We start from the raw sequence: 19,642 nt of genomic DNA, 5'->3' as shown, positions 1-19,642 counted from the left end.
TATATATTAATAGGAAATTATATGTATTATATATTATTTCTCATAATCATCTACCTGTTTGATGTTTTATGCAGGAAATCAAAGCGATATGGAGAATATATGGGACCGAGTGTCGCATCCTTATTCGGAAGATGACCAAGTGGTGCCACGCATGCCTGAGACTGAGAGTGATTATGATCCGATGATGGGATTAACTCCTACCCCAATATCAGCTGACGAGGAGACATTTGAAGATGAAGAAGAACCCAGTAAGGAGGGGCGGCCTAGCTAAGATGGTGAGGAGACTCAGGAGGAGGACCCTACTGATTCAGAGTCATCCCCAGCGACTGTTGCTCCACTTCCCCCCATCCTCTCTTAGTACTCATGCTCCGGGATGCAGGATTATCACTACCCCCAAAAAATCCATCCTATCCCGCAGGAGGGCGGCCTCACCACCATCATCCCCGAATCCATCAAAGAAACCCTACCCCACCCAAAATGGGCACTCCAGGTAGACGAGTGGATCGATGAGGATAGTATTGGGTTCTATGAGATCGGAGATTCATCCCACACACCGATGTGCGATCCCATCGCAGACGATCCCACAGATTGAGCGATCTCAATGTTAGTCTCACATGTGGCACGACATGATGATCACATACATCAGGTTGAGGAGGGTCACGACTCGTTGAGGAGGGAGGTCAGGTTGTTAGCTGGTAGAGTTAGGGAGTTAGAGCAGGGGAGAGATTATGATGAGACGGGGATCCTCCATGCTTATGATCATCTGGAGGAGACTCATTCTCTAGTACAGTATTAGCAGATCGTGATTGAGAGTCTTGAGCAGCATGTGAGAGAGATAAAGTTGAGGTTAGTAGTGTCAGAGATAGTTACAACCACTATGGAGGTAATGATAATTTTTCTTCAGCATCAGTTAGCGCAGATAGTGGCTTGGATGTTGGTTTGTTTTGGGTTGTGGTAGATAGTTCTAGACTAGGGAAGTTAGGAACTATGATTTTTGGGTTTGAGGGAAGGAATTATAATGTAGCTGATGGTAGTAAACCACTATGTCTTTTGTTGTAAAATAGACATTTTTCCTACTCAAACCACACCATTGTACACTTTTTTTGAAAAATCTAATGTAAAAGTTGTGGAATTAGTGAAATTTATGTGATCTTAATGTTTATTGTGTTACTTCTTTAATTGTTTTCTTGATATAGTTAACTGTCTTAACTAAATTATTAAAGTAAAACTAAAAAATTTATCATAACAACTAACATACTCCATAAAATTTAGAATCATGCCTCGCACTAGAAGGAACCCAAGAAAACTGGAAACCAATCTCGAGCCTATGGGCTCAGCTGTGATTGAGGCATTAATGGCCCAACCCGTAGCTGATGTCATAGCAAGCTTACAAACCCCTAGGAACTTAATAGACACGAGGGTTCACAAGGAGATAATCGAAATCCAACTAGAGTCTTTTTTTTTTGAGATAAGCTTCTGTACGGAGGACTATAAAGTCAAGTTCATTGCATGCACCCTTACAGACGTATCCTTAAGCTGGTGGACTAGTTACACAAGGACCATGGGCGTTAATTTAGCAAATTTCATGTCTTGGAGTGAGTTAAAGCACCTCTTGATTGGGGAATATTGTCCACACAAAAAGATGCAGAATATGGAGTTGGAGTTATGGAATCTGAAAATGCAGGAAGCTGATGTTGCCTTCTATACAAGTTGTTTCAATGACCTTGCCACCTTATGTCTCAGGATGGTTACCCCGGAAGATAAGAAAATAGAGAGGTATACTTGGGGTTTGCATCAGCCTATCCAAGGCTTAGTCACTGTCTCAACACCAACCACCTTCGACAGCGCCAAGAGATTAGCCTTTTGTCTGACCCATCAAGAGGTTCGTCGTGGAATGATGGTCCAAAAGGCTTAGCTTTCGAAGGTGGAGGGTAGAAAAAGGAAGTTTAGCAAAGAGTCCAAAGGGAAGGCTAGGCAACCAGCAGAGAAGAAGTGGTAAATTATTACAACATTTGCGCTTTCAACACCCTCGACAAGGACTACCTCTGCAAGTGGCCCTAAATGAAATGAGTGTGGGTTTCACCATAATGGAGCATTTTGGTTCTGTACCAAGTACGACAATAAAGCTCATTTTCCAATAAATGCAAAACCCCACCCAATCGAGGAACCGCAACAACAGTAGAGAGCCGAGCGTGCTTTGAATGTAGAGAAGTTGAACATATCAGGAGGGATTGTCTGAAGCTGAAGGGTCAGGGAGATAATGATAGGAGCATAGCATTTGTTATAGGAGCCAAAGAGGCCGTCCAAGACCCGATGGTAGTTACGGGTACGTTCCTAATCAATAATTTATATGTAAATATACTTTTTGATACCGACACCGATAGAAGCTATATTACTACCAAATTTAGGAAGTTGTTAGATCACCCATCAAGTAAACTTAAGGAAGCCTATAGGGTAGAAATGGATAACGACCAAGTCGGTAGTACTAAGGAAATACTTAGGAACTGTGCCTTAACATTAGATAATCATACTTTTCTTGTCGACCTTATACCAATGGTCATTGGAAGTTTCGATGTCATCAATGGTATAGACTAGTTATCCTCTAACCATGTCGAGGTGCTATGCTACGAGAAAGCCTTACGTCCAACCCTACCAAACGGAGAACCCTTAATCGTCTACGGTGACAAACCTGGTAGAAATATTAGGATCATCTCCTGCAAAAAGGCCAGAAAATACTTGCAGAAAAAACATTTCGCCTTCTTAGCTTATATTGTCAATAGGAAAACAATAAGAAGAAAAAGACCGAGGAAGTACCTCAGGTGTGCGATTTCCCTGATGTACTCCCTGAAGATCTACCAGGCCTACCACCAGCTCGACACGTAGAGTTTCAGATCGATCTAGTTCCTGAAGCTGCACCAGTAGCAAAGTCTCCTAATAGATTGGCACCCTCGGAGATGCAAGAACTCTCCAACCAACTACAATAACTTCTTGATAAGGGTTTCATAAGACCAAACTTTTCGCCTAGGGAAGCACCTGTTCTTTTTGTCAAGAAGAATGATGGATCTTTTCGAATGTGCATTAACTATAAGGAGCTAAATAAGTTGACCATTAAGAATAGATATCCACTACCCCGAATAGACGATCTCTTCGAACAACTGCAAGGTTCCAGTTACATTTATAAGATCGACCTGAGATTGGGATATCATCAACTTCGAGTCATGGAAGAGGACATTCCAAAGACTTCCTTTAGGACACACTATGGTCATTATGAGTTCTTAGTCATGCCCTTCGGATGACCAATACCCCAACTTTTTATGGACCTCATGAATCGAGTGTGCAAGCCCTACTTGGAAAAAAATATGATTGTATTCATCGACGCTATTCTGGTATACTCACGAACCAAGGAAGAGCATGGGCAACACCTTCGAGTGATCCTAGAGCTTTGAATGAAAGAAAAGTTGTATGCAAAATTCTCTAAGTACGAATTTTGGATGAGAGAAGTACACTTTCTTGGACATGTGGTAAGCAACAGAGGAATTCATGTCGACCCTTCTAAGATCGAAGTGGTAAAGCATTGGGAAACGCCCAAGACTGTTGGATTAGTGTCTAAGTCCATAACTATTTTGGTATGTACTTGACCCGATTATGAGCATGGTCCTTTTGGGTTACCTTCACCATAGCAATATGTAGGATGAATTAAGGAGAGAAAGGTTTAATTATGATTTATTAATATATTATAAGACTAATATATTAAAGGAGAAATCATATTGTTTAACTAATATTAGTCAAGAATTAATTTTGTGACTAAAAGAGATTAATTAAACTTAGGGGACTGGAGTTGTAATTATAAGATAATTACGATTGGGCTATGGATCACCTAATAATATATAGGTTGGACGAATTCTATGGGAAGCCCATAAGGAATTCGTCCAAGGGATATGTTAAAGGAGTCCATGGGCTGCTTAGGGCCTAAGCAGTCAGATTAGGGTTTCCTAGTTGCAAACCCTGATAGCCTACATGTATATAAAGGACCCCTATGCCCCAAAAACGTGGCTAAGTGTTCCTTTAGGGTTTCCAGCCGTTTTTGGTGCCTCCCCTCTCTTCTCTCCTTCATCCAATTGCTTAGTGGTGTTTGTGACTCCATTAGAGGTGCAACACATGAGGCACTAAGTTTTCTGAAGCCAATCAAAGCAAGGAATTGATTGTTATTTCTATATAACAATCAAAGGTAATTACTAAACCCTTATTTCAGTTCATCATATGTTAGATCTAGGGTTTATGGCTTTGGATAATCAATTGCATGTTCATTAGACAAACTAGATCCAAAGCTATTAGGGTTTGCATGTACACCATAGGAATGATGTAGTGCTCGAAACCCATCAGTGGTATCAGAGCCTAGGGCTGTTTGTTAGTGAATTTGATGCTTATTTGATCGAATTTTGGCTGAAAATCGATTTTTTGAGGTTTTTCGACTTGACTCGCCGAGTCAACTGGGTGACTCGCCGAGTCCATAGTGAACTCGACGAGTCCAAGCCTGACTCGACGAGTCAGCGAGTCAGATGGAGCTGATTTCGGGATTTTGACCTGTTTTTGGCTGTGGATAATTACCTAAAACGTTTTTTATTAATAAAATCCGATTTTTATCAATATTTGGAGATTATCCTTGCCAAAATAGGAGATAATTGTCAAAATTTTAACTTTTGTTTTATTAGATAAAGATTGATTATTTGTAATTTAGATTTGAATTATCTTGTGAAAAAAGTTTCAATTTTCCCCTTTAGGTTTTATAGTTTAAATTTGAACTTAAAAGTTTTGTTTTTTGAAATTTGAATAGTTGAACCCTAATGTTTTGAAAGGTTTCAAAACTTGTCCTCAAGTTTTGGAATTTAAATTTTTGATTAAAAGTTAATTTTTGAAATATTTAAATTCTAAACCCTAATGTTTTGAAAAGTTTAAAACTTGCCCTCAAGTTTTGGAATTTAAAAGTTGATTAAAAGTTTAATTTTGATATGTTAAATTCTAAAACCCTATTATTTTTGAAAAGTTCAAATTGCACCCTTATGGTTTTATTAATTAATTAAGGTGTATAATTAAAAGAGATTTAATAAACCATAAAGTTTTGGTTTACATTTAATTAAATTAAAAGTATAATTTATTAAATTAGACCACCTAGTATTTTAAAAGCGTAAAATACACCCTATACTATATATAACATTAAAAGTCTAATATTATATATATGTATGAGTAAACAGTCAGTCTTACCGTTAGTAGGCCTCATTCACGAAGCTGGTCTATAAGGGGTGTTTAAGGAAATTGCCTATAAAATGGCGATTGAATGGGTATCCACTCTTACCCACCGCACTCTTGACCAGTGGAGGGTCGTTAGCCGAACGAGTAGGATAGGACGAAACCTTCCATTATAAGTATAATGAAGTACAAAGTAACTAAATGCTTTTACAAATTCCCAAATCATAGTTACTTTAGGCAAAATGTGAAATTGTATGCTAATCCATGGAATTACACTTCGTACCCTTGTCAAACATTAGTGGAGCGTGTGTGGTTAACCGGCACACTAATTTAGGGTTGACATTGGTAGTGAAGGGTGGCTCGATGTTTATCATAGATCAATAGAGCGTGTGTGGTTAACCGGCACATTGATTAGGTGGTAGTAGCATTGAGTGCACCACGTAGATTCGCATGGTTATTCACACCTTGTTTGTGATCCTCGGCATCCCAGTCGCAAATTTGAAGGGCATAATCGAGATTAAACATGCCATTGAAAAGTTCAATGAATCTCAAAAGATCTAGGAGTTTCAATTCATTTAAAACTTAAACTTCATTTTTGTTTTTCATGGTGGGAATTGGTAAATCGTCATTTACCTACCTTCAAATATTCTGCAACTAGATTACGGCATCCCTCTTCTAGGTTGTAGAATGTTGTGTTGGATCCTAGCCTTGATGTTTCATTTGGGTGTTACATCAAGGATTTTTATCAACTAACTTGAATTTTCTCCCGTTTTGTAGATGTCTAAATCTTACAATGGTCTTCCCAAGTCCCTTGGAACAAGCTTTCCAAATGAAGATGACGTTCCACGATACGATCAAGGAAATGAGAGTCATGCTTCACTTCCTCCACCTCCTCCAATTATTCTCCCTAACCCACAAGTTCAAAGGCTTGAAAAGTTCAAGCTCACTCAAGCCCTATTGGCAAGTAAACACGAAGATGGGAAACCTGTGCGTGCACACGTCTTGGAGATAAAGTCACACATTGACAGGTTAAGGATGTTGGGTGTCGAGATTTCAGGTGAGTTGGCTGTTGACTGGGTTCTTCAGTCGCTTCCTGAATCATATAGTGAGTTCGTAAGAGAGTATTATATGATGGAACACGACGTGACCCTCATTGATCTCACCTATTTGCTTATAGCTGCTGAATCAGCAATGATTTGGCGTGATGGTCAAGCAAATTTGTCTGGTGAATCAAACTCCCAAACTTCAATGGAAATTGAAAATGGTGACATTGGGAATCTAGAAAAGGTAATTCTGAGATAGTTCCTTGTGTCATTCCAAAAGAGTCCATTTGCTTCTATTGCCAAGAGAAGGGGCATTGGAGATGAAGTTTCCCTATTTACCTGAGAGATCTAAGAGATGGGAGAGTCAAGACGTATGACTCTACTTCAGGTAAAACCCATTAACTAACTCTATATGTTCCTATTTTTTATTCTTAATACATGATGTGATAATATTACATTTTGATGTTTTGCAGGATCAAAGAAAAGAGAGGAAGCTTAAGGAAGAAGCGTGCTGAATCTGATCATGAAGAAATGGATTTCGATCGCATGGACTCGAAGATCAGATTTTTGAGCTGCTACTCTAGAGTTAGGATAGATTGATAAGAAATATGTGATAGCATTGTTTTTCAGTTGAATTGCATTGTAAGGACAAATTTTTCCACAATAATATCAATTTTGATTTTGTCTTATTTATTTATCCTTGCAGTGGCATGTATGAAAAATTGATGTTTGAATATTTCTACTATTAGCAATAATGGATTTGATTCTTAATTATGTTATTTGTGGAAATGTCGAGAATTTGCCAAATAAAGGAAGATTCTCATCGCCCAAGTTTCAATTGGATAGAAACTTGGAATCATACAACTTGGTTGCGTGATGAATGAGAAACTTCATATTTGGAAATTAGACTAATTCTTTGGCAAAGTGTCAAGAGAAGGACCAGGAGATCGAGTGCACTAGGTTGTGCGTTGATCAAGTCCATCACAAGAGTGATATAGATATTCGTCATGATTTACTAAAGTTTAGTAATATGGTTATACTTATAAGATTAAGTATAATTCTGAGTTGATTGAAAGAGTTTCAATCAATAGCAGAACGAATAAGAAGAATCAAGTAGGCAGAAAGATAAAAGTTTCTCTATTCTAAGAAGAAGGGAGAGTACCTTTTATTGTGTTTTATGATAAGTCTTAATGATTAAGAACCATATCTCAATTGATCCTCCAAGTGAGTCTTAGTGCATTTGTATGTCTAAGAAGAGGAATCGAGAATTGTAGAAATGGTTAAAATCAAGAAGTCAATCATACTTCGTTCCAATATCAAGTCTTAAAGTTATATTCCAAGATTGTGAATTGAGTGACAAGTCTTAAGTATGTTTATAACACTCATCAAATGTGGAGTTTGGAAAAGGCTTTCTTATTCTTGCACATTTGAAATTGGTAAGTTGTGCTGTCTTGGATAAGACAAAGACCAACTAGGACCAATTATGTGAAGTGTTTTGTCTTGATAAGAACTACACTAACTCTTGAATATTTGTTTTGTCTAGGAAAGGTTCCTGACAAGAGAAACTCATATGTCAAGGAGTCAGTGGGAGTCTTAATGGTCTTGAAAAGTTTCAAGAACAAACCAAGAATAAACCTAGTTGATCATCATGAGCACACGACTTGAGGTATATAACCTATCGTGCTGACATTATCTTGTTTTTGCGCCATTCCGGTTGAGTTAATTGTGCATGTGAGTTCTCATTTGAATGCATAAAGACAAAACACATTGACCAATGGAAAGTACATTGATAAGTAAGGATGAGTTGCTAAACCACTTGGAAGACATGGTGGGCATTCGTGTTACCATGAGGCAAGAAATCAAGATTGAACAAGTTCAGTCCATATGGTTTTGGATTTGTCGCAAACTTTCATTTTGACGAATTCACATGGATAGAAACACATACACCATAAAGTCTAAGTGACATAAGGTTTCCCTCCTTCATGAAAATGATTGTGAGGAAATGCTTTCACTAAGAGAGATTTTAAGAAGATAGCCATTGTGAAAATTGTATAATTCGATTATGATTACGGCATCCCTTTTCATAGTTCGAATTGTGAGATTTGGCAATTGGTCTGAACATTTGGGACTTAGTAACAAAAATTCTGAATTGTTTAGACACACATGTGAGCTATCTGAGGCAAAGGTGTATGAGCTTAAAAAGCTTTAGATAAAGGCTTATCAAAGCATTAGGTATTAGAAATATGAACTTAAGGAATTCAATAAGCATTGTTTTTCTGGAAGTTCAATTGTTTTCTGAATATATGTCAAAGCTAGTGGGAGCATAAATGTTATGCTTGTAAGAAAATAATCATCATGTTAAGTGGGAGCATGATTATTATGGTAAGTATTGCAAGTTAGCAATATTAATTATAGAAAACAAAGATTCACTTTGCAAAGTTGCAAGGGTTGAAAAGTTGTTTTGCTATAATTAAGGGAGAGAATATTATAATTCGTTTCGAAATTCTAAAGCTTAGATCGAGAAATGTTAATAAATTTAGTCAAGGATACATAGTGCATTCTCAATATTCGATTATGATTACGGCATCCCTCTTCATAGTTCGAATAGTGGGAACATGACAAATAAATATTATGGCAGAAGGATGATAAAGTATCACATCTTTATGTGAGACATTATGCATCGTGTCCAATACGCTTCGGGTATAGGATCGATTGCATATGCTATAATATTTGACCATTCTAAAATTTTCCAAATGCCTAGGGCATTAAGAGGGAAAAAGGACTAGAACTGGATTTGACTAAAATAATTAAACAACTATCAAAGGACGATCTGAGGTTCACTGAGGATTTGTCGCTTGTGAGTAGTTGGAAGTATAGTATTGGATGGACTATATTGACATTATTATGAATAGATAAGATTCTATTAAGAATGAGTTGTCATATGGCAAATATGAAAATGTTTCCATTAATGGGAGTTGGATATTAAGAAATATGTCTAGATTAGAAACTTTTATGCAAGAAGGATGTTCAAAGGAATGTACTTTGAATGTGAGACTTCACGTCTATGGAATTGTCTTGTAACAATTTCCGATAGAATACCTTGTAATTTCATTAGCCGGGTCTTGGTGACTTTTGTGCTGTGACATTACGAAAGAATCATTGCATAAAATGTTAGAATCTGACATATTCTAAAAGTGGCAAGAATTTGGTATTCTTATACTAATAATAAGGATTGGGGATTGTGAAATGAGTTTCATTGGAAAAGTTTTTCAATTGATCTATTTCACAAAGTATGGACCATATGAAACCAAAGTGTGCATGCTTGGAGCATGGGACAATTGTGGTTATAATTCGAGTAATAAGTTGATTTTCTGAAACAGTAAGCAATGAATAATGAGTAATCAATATGGTGTTTAAATAAAAGTGTTTTTATTTACGCTCAAAAGTTTTGGGGTCATATAGGATTAATATTATTATTGCGTTTCACTTTGCATGTTTTGACTTCCAGAATAACTGGGTTATTCGAACCTCCACAGTCGGTCATACGTTGGAAGTAGGTATGAAGGAAGACTGTCATGAATCTGTCTGTAGATTGTCTAAAGTGTTTAGACATAGCACAAGTTTGCTACAGAGTTCATGAGTGCTTTGATAAGATTAAAGTATTGGATTAAACCCACGCTCACTTGAATCACTTCATGGATTTATCACGGGTGATTAGTGAGACGATAACATTGTATATTCTTGAAACCGAGACGTGTGAGTTGTTATTTGCTGGTCGGTTGCACATTGATGATAAGTAAACGCACCAGTAACTTGGTGTTATAAAACTTATTGTTGTGTGTGATTTGACGAGTAAATGCAAGCGAGCATTTGAGTTGAAGTTTATCCATTCCTTTTACCTAAAGTGTGATAAAAGCGATATCTGTGGGCCCCTCGATGATTTAGTGATGACACCCTAAGCGCTTGGCCAAGCCGGGACTAAGTTGATGTGTTCAATTGTAGTCTGTTGTCAGTCGTCATAAATCAAATGTCGGGAAACAATACATAGACAGAGAGAATGATTTAAATCCATGTCTCATGTCTATACGATATCTTAAGAATGGAGGAATATATGATCCCTTATCTAAAGGACACGCATATCTGATAAGATCAGAGTTGACAGCGGCTTTTGAAAGCTACAATTGCTGATCAGGTTCTGAAGTTATGCAAAATAGTTATTAGACTTATCCAAGTGGGAGACTGTTGGATTAGTGTCTAAGTCCATAACTATTTTGGTATGTACTTGACCCGATTATGAGCATGGTCCTTTTGGGTTACCTTCACCATAGCAATATGTAGGATGAATTAAGGAGAGAAAGGTTTAATTATGATTTATTAATATATTATAAGACTAATATATTAAAGGAGAAATCATATTGTTTAACTAATATTAGTCAAGAATTAATTTTGTGACTAAAAGAGATTAATTAAACTTAGGGGACTGGAGTTGTAATTATAAGATAATTACGATTGGGCTATGGATCACCTAATAATATATAGGTTGGACGAATTCTATGGGAAGCCCATAAGGAATTCGTCCAAGGGATATGTTAAAGGAGTCCATGGGCTGCTTAGGGCCTAAGCAGTCAGATTAGGGTTTCCTAGTTGCAAACCCTGATAGCCTACATGTATATAAAGGACCCCTATGCCCCAAAAACGTGGCTAAGTGTTCCTTTAGGGTTTCCAGCCGTTTTTGGTGCCTCCCCTCTCTTCTCTCCTTCATCCAATTGCTTAGTGGTGTTTGTGACTCCATTAGAGGTGCAACACTTGAGGCACTAAGTTTTCTGAAGCCAATCAAAGCAAGGAATTGATTGTTATTGCTATATAACAATCAAAGGTAATTACTAAACCCTTATTTCAGTTCATCATATGTTAGATCTAGGGTTTATGGCTTTGGATAATCAATTGCATGTTCATTAGACAAACCATAGGAAAGACGCCAACAAAAGTTTGTCAATTTTTAGGACTGGCTGGCTATTACCGGAGATATATAGAAAATTTCTCTCGCATAGCCAAACCCCTCACAACATTAACCCAAAAGGAAGTAAAATTCATTTGGGGAGACCAGCAAGAAACAACTTTCCAAAAGGTGAAGGAAATGTTGTGTAGTGCACCGATACTATCCTTTCCAGAAGGTCTCGATGACTTCGTAGTGTATTGTGATGCTTCACATCAGGGATTGTGAATTAATGCAAAGGGAAAAGGTCATAGCTTACGCCTCAAGATAACTTAAGGTACATAAGAACAACTACACCACCCACGACCTAGAGTTGGGAGCGGTAGTTTTTTCCCGAACATTTAGCGTCGTTATATTTATGGAACCAAGTGTGTAGTATACACAGATCACAAGAGTTTGCAGCACATCTTCAATTAGAAAGAGCTCAACATGAGACAAAGAATATGGTTAGAGTTGATGAATGACTATGACTATGAGATTCGTTATCACCCAGGAAAGGCTAACGTTGTAGCTGACGCCTTGAGCCATAAAGAAAGAGTTAAACCGCACAGAGTCAAAACACTTACGATGACTATCCAATCAAATATAATCTCACAGATTAGGAGTGCTCAACTCGAGGCTTTAATGGAAGAAAACGTTAAAGAAGAAGGCCTCATAGGGATGGAAAGACAACTCGAAATTAGGAATGATGGAACGAGATATTTCATGAACAGGGTATGGGTTCCGAAATTTGGAGAGGTCAAGGAACTAGTCCTAAATGAGGCCCATAGGACTAGATATTTCATTCATCTTGGAGCGGATAAGATGTATCTGAACCTAAAGGCCTTTTATTGGTGGCCAAACATGAAGTCTGAGTTTGTGGCCTACGTAGGTAAATTCCTAACATCTTCCAAGGTCAAGTAAGAACATCAATGACCTTCGGGAGCAACTAGAGATTCCCGAGTGGAAGTGAGAGCAGATCGCCATGGACTTTGTTACCAAATTACCAAAGACTACTACTGGTTATGGAACTATATGGGTAGTTTTCGATAGATTAACCAAGTCTGCCCACTTCATACCAATAAAAGTGATGTATAAGATGGAGAAGCTGACTAGGACGTACCTTAGAGAGATCGTCAGACTGCATGGGGTACCCTTATCTATTATCTCTGATAGGGATAGCAGATTTACCTCTCGCTTTTGGTAGAGTTCGCAAAAGTCCCTTGGTATGCACCTGGATACGAGTACATCCTATCATCCGCAAACCGATGGTCAAAGTGAAAAAACCATCTAAACGCTGGAAGACATCCTATCGTCTGCAAACCGATGCGCCTGTATAAAATACGTTAGGGTCGTTAGATATCCTACAAAGATAGTAAATTAGGATCAGTAAATATATCCTATAAATATATCCTAAGAAGATAATAAGACGGAGATGGAGAGACGATCACAAAGGGACAACCACAAAGGAGATACCGTCGTCAAAAGGGAGAGGAATAGAGTTAGGAACAATCAAAGCTTAGATACCATTTTAGGATGCAATAATCCCTTTCCTTCATTCATACGTACAATTGAATACATTTACAAGATATACACGATTGGGCCTATAGAATACACACAATGGGCTAACAAATAAGGCTCTAATATACATGTGGGCTAACATACGCTAATATTAACAATTAAACTCATTAATTCATTGGTAGACGTAATACGATTTCACTAATGGCGTAAACCATGCAAGTTCTTTTGTTTTTTTTTTTGTCGTACCTTAAGGTTTTGCTAACAAAGAAGTGTCAAGAATCAAAAAACTTGATTTGGTATCACTTAATAAAGCTAATAAATCATCGTTCATTTTGAGCATTAACCTTACACAAGCACTAAAATATTTTCATTTATGTAAAAGTGTCTTGCTTTAATTGGTTTACCAATACATATAATCAGCAAATTCTCTTTAAAAGTAACATGATCTAAAAAGACCGCTTACGCACGCAAATCTTTTGGCATCGATCTTGTATCGCATAAATTAAAACCCTTAAAAACATATACGCGCAAATTCAATTCAATAGGATGCTTATTTTAAACACATAAATTTCATAATATATCTTTATATTCTTAAATCCGTTTGTTCAAACCCATATTATAATAAAGTATGTATACACACCATTTTATTATAATAATAAAGAATATATATATATACATACCAATTATATTTTGAAAGAATCTAAAACCCATTACTTAATTTAAGAAAAAATCGAACTTATAAAAAAAATTATTTCAAAAAAATCTCACTGGCTATGCCACGGGGTTAAGAGAACGTGAGAGAGGTGGGGTAGCATTGTTGTTGTTATGTTGTGGGTCTCTTCTTATTCTCTTTCTTTAATGCATTTTTTTAATATAAGTATTATACAACATTCACAATTTATTTTCATTCCTTTTTTAACCCCCCTCACTTCTCCCCCTCCTCTCTTCCAGGAAGCACATCATCATCTTCATCTTCTCCAACATTTCTAGAGAGAGAAACTGAGATTCTAGAGAGAGAAAGTAAGATATGGAAGGTGAAACAAGATCAAGATTCAAGAGAATATGCGTCTTTTGTGGTAGTAGCTCAGGAAAGAAACCAAGTTACCAAGAAGCTGCCATTGAGCTTGGAAAAGAACTGGTATATACATAATCTTTCTCATATTTATCATATACATTTCTTTATAATCTACATTGTTTTCAAGATTCTTTGTGCATGTATAACAACATTATAAACCCTAACCCATCTCGTTTTTCTCTTATCTTCTTCACAATCTAACGATTTAAAACCCTTTTTTCCAAGAACCCATTCGTTCTTTTTCGTTTCTTGATTTACTACTATTCAAAAAAGTTTCTATCTTTTTCACCATTTCGAACAAAAACAAGCTATACCCATAACCCATTTCATTGTTCTTTGATCTCTTATACTGTTAATAAATAATAATCCCCTTTGTTTGGTGATAAACGAAGAATGTAAGTTAGGGTTTATGTTTCGCATGAGAGAGAGAAGAGAGAAGAAAGAAGAGAGAGAAACTGCTAGCTGTAACCTGGGTGTCAGTTGAGCAGCCTTCTTGCATGATCGAAAGTTTATGGTGGAAGGGTGTAAGAAAACAAAACAACAAATTTATTTATAAAAACAAAAAAAAAAATAAACAAATAAAATGGTGTGCTTATGAATGGGGAACCAAACGTGCCTTGTTAGTATAATGTCCATTTCTTAAGCATGTTTTCACACAAAACAAAGTCGTTCATCATCACTTTTCGTTCATGGGGTTCGATGAAATTAATCCGTTTTTGTATTTCTTCAACATATTAAAAAATTGAATATTGAACAAAGTGTTCTTCAAGTAACTATTGTCTATATGTTTTTAGTTTTGTTTATTATGAAAAATGGTAAATAAGTGGGTGTGTGACACGTGTAAATGGTTTTTATGCAAATATTTGAAGGTGGAAAAAAGGATTGATTTAGTGTATGGAGGTGGGAGCGTGGGTCTGATGGGTCTTGTTTCTCAGGCAGTTCATGATGGTGGGCGCCATGTTCTAGGGTATGCTCTCTCACTAGCCTTTTCAATGCATCTATACATCTATATTTTTTATAAAAATTATAAAGATTTATATAATATTTAGTTATATTACGTTTATTAAACTCAAAACAGTTATACATTTGTAAAAAACTTACATCGGTTGCTTTAATTTTACGTTTCTTGTACATATACTTATATACTCTCTTTCTTGATCATGACCTTTGAATAAGTCTATACATCTATGATTTTTATTTTTATTTTTTTATTTTTTTATTTTTTATAAAGATTTATAATTTTATATGATATTTAGTTATGTTACATTTATTACACTTAAAACAGTTATACGTTTATAAAAACTTACATGGGTTGTTTTAATTTTACGTTTCTTACGTAACGTATACTTTCTTTCTTGATCATGACCTTTGAATTAGTCTATAATATATGATTTTAATTTTTTTTTTGTTATAAAGATTTACATGATATTTATTTATATTACAGTTATTAAACTCAAAAAAATTATACATATATAAAAACTTAAATGGGTTGCTTTAATTTTATGTTTCTTGTATATATTTAGTTATATCACGTTTATTGACGTAAAATAGTTATACATTTTTCTAATAAAGATTTCTATGATATTTAGTTATATCACATTTATTGACGTAAAACAGTTACACATTTTTTTATAAAGATTTATACGGTATTAAGTTATATCACATTTTATTAAACGTTACACATTTATAAAAACGTACATGGGTTGCTTTAATTTTACGTTTCTTGTATATATACTCTCTTGATCGTGACCTTAATTTTCGAGTATTTATAAAGATTTATATATAGCACTACTAAACTAATACAACAATTATATGTATATACAAGTAATAAACATATATACAAGAATGAATAATTAAAGAAATGGAAATTCGAGCTTATATAAAAGACAAATAAAGAACATATGTTCATGCATGTTTTCACATTACTCGATGAGAAATGAGTAGTTGCAGACATCATGGGATCAAATGCTTAAAAAACTCTGAAATCTGTACTTAATCAACCCCTTTGTCATTTTGTTTTTACCTTTTTTCTGTTCGAAACTGAACATAAACATCAAGAGTTTTAAAAAAGTCGACATATTTAATTTCGTGAAAGATTGAAACCATAATTTTTTTTCTATATTTTTTCTGAACGTTACACTATTTATACGAAACATCTTTTGGTCTATAAACACACTGTCAGTCCACTCTGGGACTTTTGTTCATAGAAAGGTAAAACATATCATGTAAAAAAAGCCTTCTTTTGTAGAAAGTAAGATACCTTTTTAATACCTTTTCGATCAAAAAATAGAAAGAAAAACGAAACCTAGTAAAATTACATATTTGCCCTTCTACTTCAACATACCTTTCTGATATTTTTTTATCGTGTTTCTCGCAGAGTTATACCAAGGACGCTAATGCCACGAGAGGTATATTTATATTCAGAAACCTTCAAATCAAAGTCGTCTTCTGATGAAATTCCCAGAGTTGTACATTGTGCAGTGGGAGTTGTACAGTAGTCTGAATTTGGGAATTAAAGTGTCGCCATTAATATATAGCTTCTTTATTATGATTAGACATGTCTTGATCATACAAACTGCATATACTCAACTCCACTTCACATCAATTTCGAAACTTTTTTGTTTCTTCGAACCATAAATAGCAATAAACCAACTTTTCTATTTCTAATTTGGTTACTCGTTCTACTCTAACTGATCTTGTTCTATTTCGTTTATAAAAAGTAAAAACAAATCATGTTTTCAACTATTTTCGTCACTTTAAAATGATGGGTTTTTGTTAAACTTATAAAAACTAGAATCTTTATTATAGTTTCGTGAATTGTTAAATTGATACATTTTTTTTATATAAAATTTTGTGTTTAATTGATTAAACAGATAACTGGTGAGACAGTAGGCGAAGTGAAAGCAGTGGCTGATATGCATGAAAGAAAAGCTGAAATGGCTCGTCAAGCTGACGCCTTTATTGCTCTTCCAGGTTTAATTTCGTTTTTTTTTTTAAACTGTTTTATTTTTTATAAAGATTCGTAATCTTGAGCATAAATGGATAAATTCCTAGGTATAATTTCTTGTTATTTAATAAACTTAATATTTTTTATGTATTCATGATCTTGTACATATTTGGATAATTTCTTTTATACAAAGGGTAATGTCACAAATGGATAAAAAAACTATTTGAGATGTTAAAAGACATCATTGTATTAAAAAGGTGTTATCAATAAGTAAACGACTCTTAACTTTCTTTCACAAAAATACTTTCTTAAAATGGTATTTTGTGAACAAACATTTTAGTTACTTATCTTTATTATGATATGTTTTTGTACATTTGTGTTCTTTGAAAAATCTTAAGTGATTCGTTACCCATTTATGAAACTAATCATTTTTAAAACACGTAATATTTTGTAAAAGATTCGTAATCTTGAACATAAACCACGTTATATTTTTATAATTCATAATCATGTAAACAAACCGATAAATTCCCATATATAAATCCTTTCTTAAAACATACGATATTTCATAAAGATTCCTAATCTTAAACAATTCCTTTTCCACACCACTTTACATTTCACAAAGATTCACAATAATCATGTAAATAAACGGATAATTTTTTTTTTATAATTAAAACCCTTTCTATAATTTCTTTCATAAAGATTAATAATCTTGAAAACATATATATGTGAAAAATCTCAGGTGGCTATGGCACTCTTGAAGAACTCCTTGAAGTTATCACATGGGCTCAACTCAAAATCCATCACAAACCCGTAAGAACTTGTACTTTATGCAACAACACTTGTTTCTCATTTCTCAATCATATTTTTTAATTAATTCACACTACAACAATTAATAAAAAGAAAATGGCATCTTTTTAATTGGTCAAATGCATCTTTACATGGTTCTCGAATATATTTTTATATATTGTAGGTCCGATTTATTTAATTAGAGTGAGTTTTTATTTAATAATAATATTATTTAATAAATGTATCGAACTTATTTTGTGGATCATGTCCAGGTTGGTTTGTTGAATGTGGAGGGTTACTATAACTCATTGCTGTCGTTCATAGATAAGGCGGTTGATGAAGGTTTTATCTCACCAACTGCCCGCCGGATTATTGTCTCAGCCCCCACCGCCGGTCAACTCGTCAGACAGCTAGAGGTTAGTTTATAATTATTTTAAATTTTTTCATATTTGATTATTATTGTTATTTTTAATAATGAAAAAGAATTGGTTACACATATTCGAAGAAGCTTGAAGAGAATGTTTAGAATAATAAAAAAAAAACCCTTTTGAGAGAATTCTATTTGATTATTATTAATACTATGAATAAATGATTGATTGAAGGGTGAATCTAAGAAAGTTTAAAGAATGTTACAATAATAAGAATCCTTTTGAGAGAATTTTCATGCAATATTAAAATCAAGAAAATTAGTACATTTTTGAGGGAAAAGTTTTTTTTTTTTTTTTTTTTTTCATGGATGCTAAAGTCAAGAAAATTCTAGAAGTAACTTTTTCATGCATATTTAAATCAAGAAAATTGGAAAAATGGTTTTTGGCTTTACATGCGTAAAAGTAATTTTGTCCAAAAGCGTATATATTTTGGACCAATTTCATGCATACAAATTTACGATAATAATGAACATTTGAAAAAACTAACGTTTTCATGCGTATTATAATCAAGAAAATTAGATATATGATTTGCTGATTTTTTTTTCTTCTTTTATACGTTGTATAATATATTTTGTGCCAATTAGATTGATTTGTTTTTAATGCATAAGAAAATTAAAGACGTAACTTGATTTGATGATGCGTATTAAAATATAGGAATTGAAGATATATTAAAATATAGGAAATATGATTTGCTGATTTTTTTTTCTTCTTTTATACGTTGTATAATATATTTTGTGCCAATTAGATTGATTTGTTTTTAATGCATAAGAAAATTAAAGACGTAACTTGATTTGATGATGCGTATTAAAATATAGGAATTGAAGATATATTAAAATATAGGAAGTTATAAAATCAAGAGAATGAAATGAATAATTACATAATAAATAAATCCAGAGACTTAAATATATAGATCTGGATTTCAGGAATTTGTGCCGGAGTATGATGAAATTGCAGCAAAGTTGACGTGGGATGAGGTGGATAGACTAAATTATGTGCCGGAGGCCGGAGTTCCGACGTAGGTGGTGGCAATGGATGGTGGAGTTTTTTTGGGTGAAATTAGTAGTGGGGTTTATACAGTTTGGGGTATATATGAATGATATATATACAGACTTATGATATGGTACATCTCCAGGGGCATTTTTGGTATTTTGGCGGATTTATATCCTTTACAAAACTCTAAAAATATTAATGTATATGATATCATGTGGAGATGATACTTTTGTTTTAACCTTTTGCAAGTTTGATGCTTATTTTTATATTTTATGTTATTGTTTATGTGAATTTGTTAGCGACTTATTAAGAAAATCTATCTTAAGAAGATAATAATCTATATCTTAATATTTCCCTTATGTAACGGGGGTATTCTCGGAAAACAAATTAGTTCATATTAATAATGTAAATATATGAGAAAATAAGAAAATATAATATGATCATAATACTTTTTAAAGTTTAATATGTGTTATTAACTTTTGTACTAATACTATAAATTTTTTGATAATTTATATCTATTTTTATTTTTGTTAAATTAAATCTATTAACTAACCAAAAAATAACAAAATTTTATATCTAAGTATATGGGTTAGCGGGTTGATTTCAGGTCAAAGAGTTGACTAGTCATTT

At 34.2% G+C, this 19,642-nt stretch overlaps 1 protein-coding gene across 1 annotated transcript; it reads left to right on the top strand.

The window, feature by feature from the left end:
- Nucleotides 1–13,679: 13,679 nt before the first annotated feature.
- On the top strand, nucleotides 13,680–19,303 carry LOG7 (Putative lysine decarboxylase family protein). Its single transcript, XM_079055213.1, has 7 exons — nucleotides 13,680–13,924; nucleotides 14,731–14,828; nucleotides 16,239–16,269; nucleotides 16,735–16,834; nucleotides 17,548–17,618; nucleotides 17,867–18,010; nucleotides 18,946–19,303. Exons 1-7 carry the CDS (start codon nucleotides 13,814–13,816, stop codon nucleotides 19,039–19,041), a joined length of 651 nt encoding a protein of 216 aa, XP_078911339.1. The 5' UTR covers nucleotides 13,680–13,813; the 3' UTR covers nucleotides 19,042–19,303.
- The last annotated feature ends 339 nt before the right edge of the window (nucleotides 19,304–19,642 follow it).

This window comes from Lactuca virosa, chromosome 6 (assembly GCF_052849685.1).
Source record: "Lactuca virosa cultivar CGN04683 chromosome 6, Lactuca_virosa_CGN04683_v6, whole genome shotgun sequence".
NCBI classification, from domain to species: Eukaryota; Viridiplantae; Streptophyta; class Magnoliopsida; order Asterales; family Asteraceae; genus Lactuca; species Lactuca virosa.
The sequence above is the reverse complement of the archived record's forward strand: the minus strand, read 5'-3'. Positions and strand labels throughout refer to the sequence as shown.

Excerpts from the sequence above, each read along its gene's own strand:
- LOG7 (XM_079055213.1), top strand. The coding sequence starts at position 13,814 with ATGGAAGGTGAAACAAGATCAAGATTCAAGAGAATATGCGTCTTTTGT. Across the intron at positions 14,829-16,238 it reads GGTGGGCGCCATGTTCTAGG|AGTTATACCAAGGACGCTAA; the intron begins GTATGCTCTCTC and ends TGTTTCTCGCAG. Across the intron at positions 16,835-17,547 it reads CGCCTTTATTGCTCTTCCAG|GTGGCTATGGCACTCTTGAA; the intron begins GTTTAATTTCGT and ends GAAAAATCTCAG.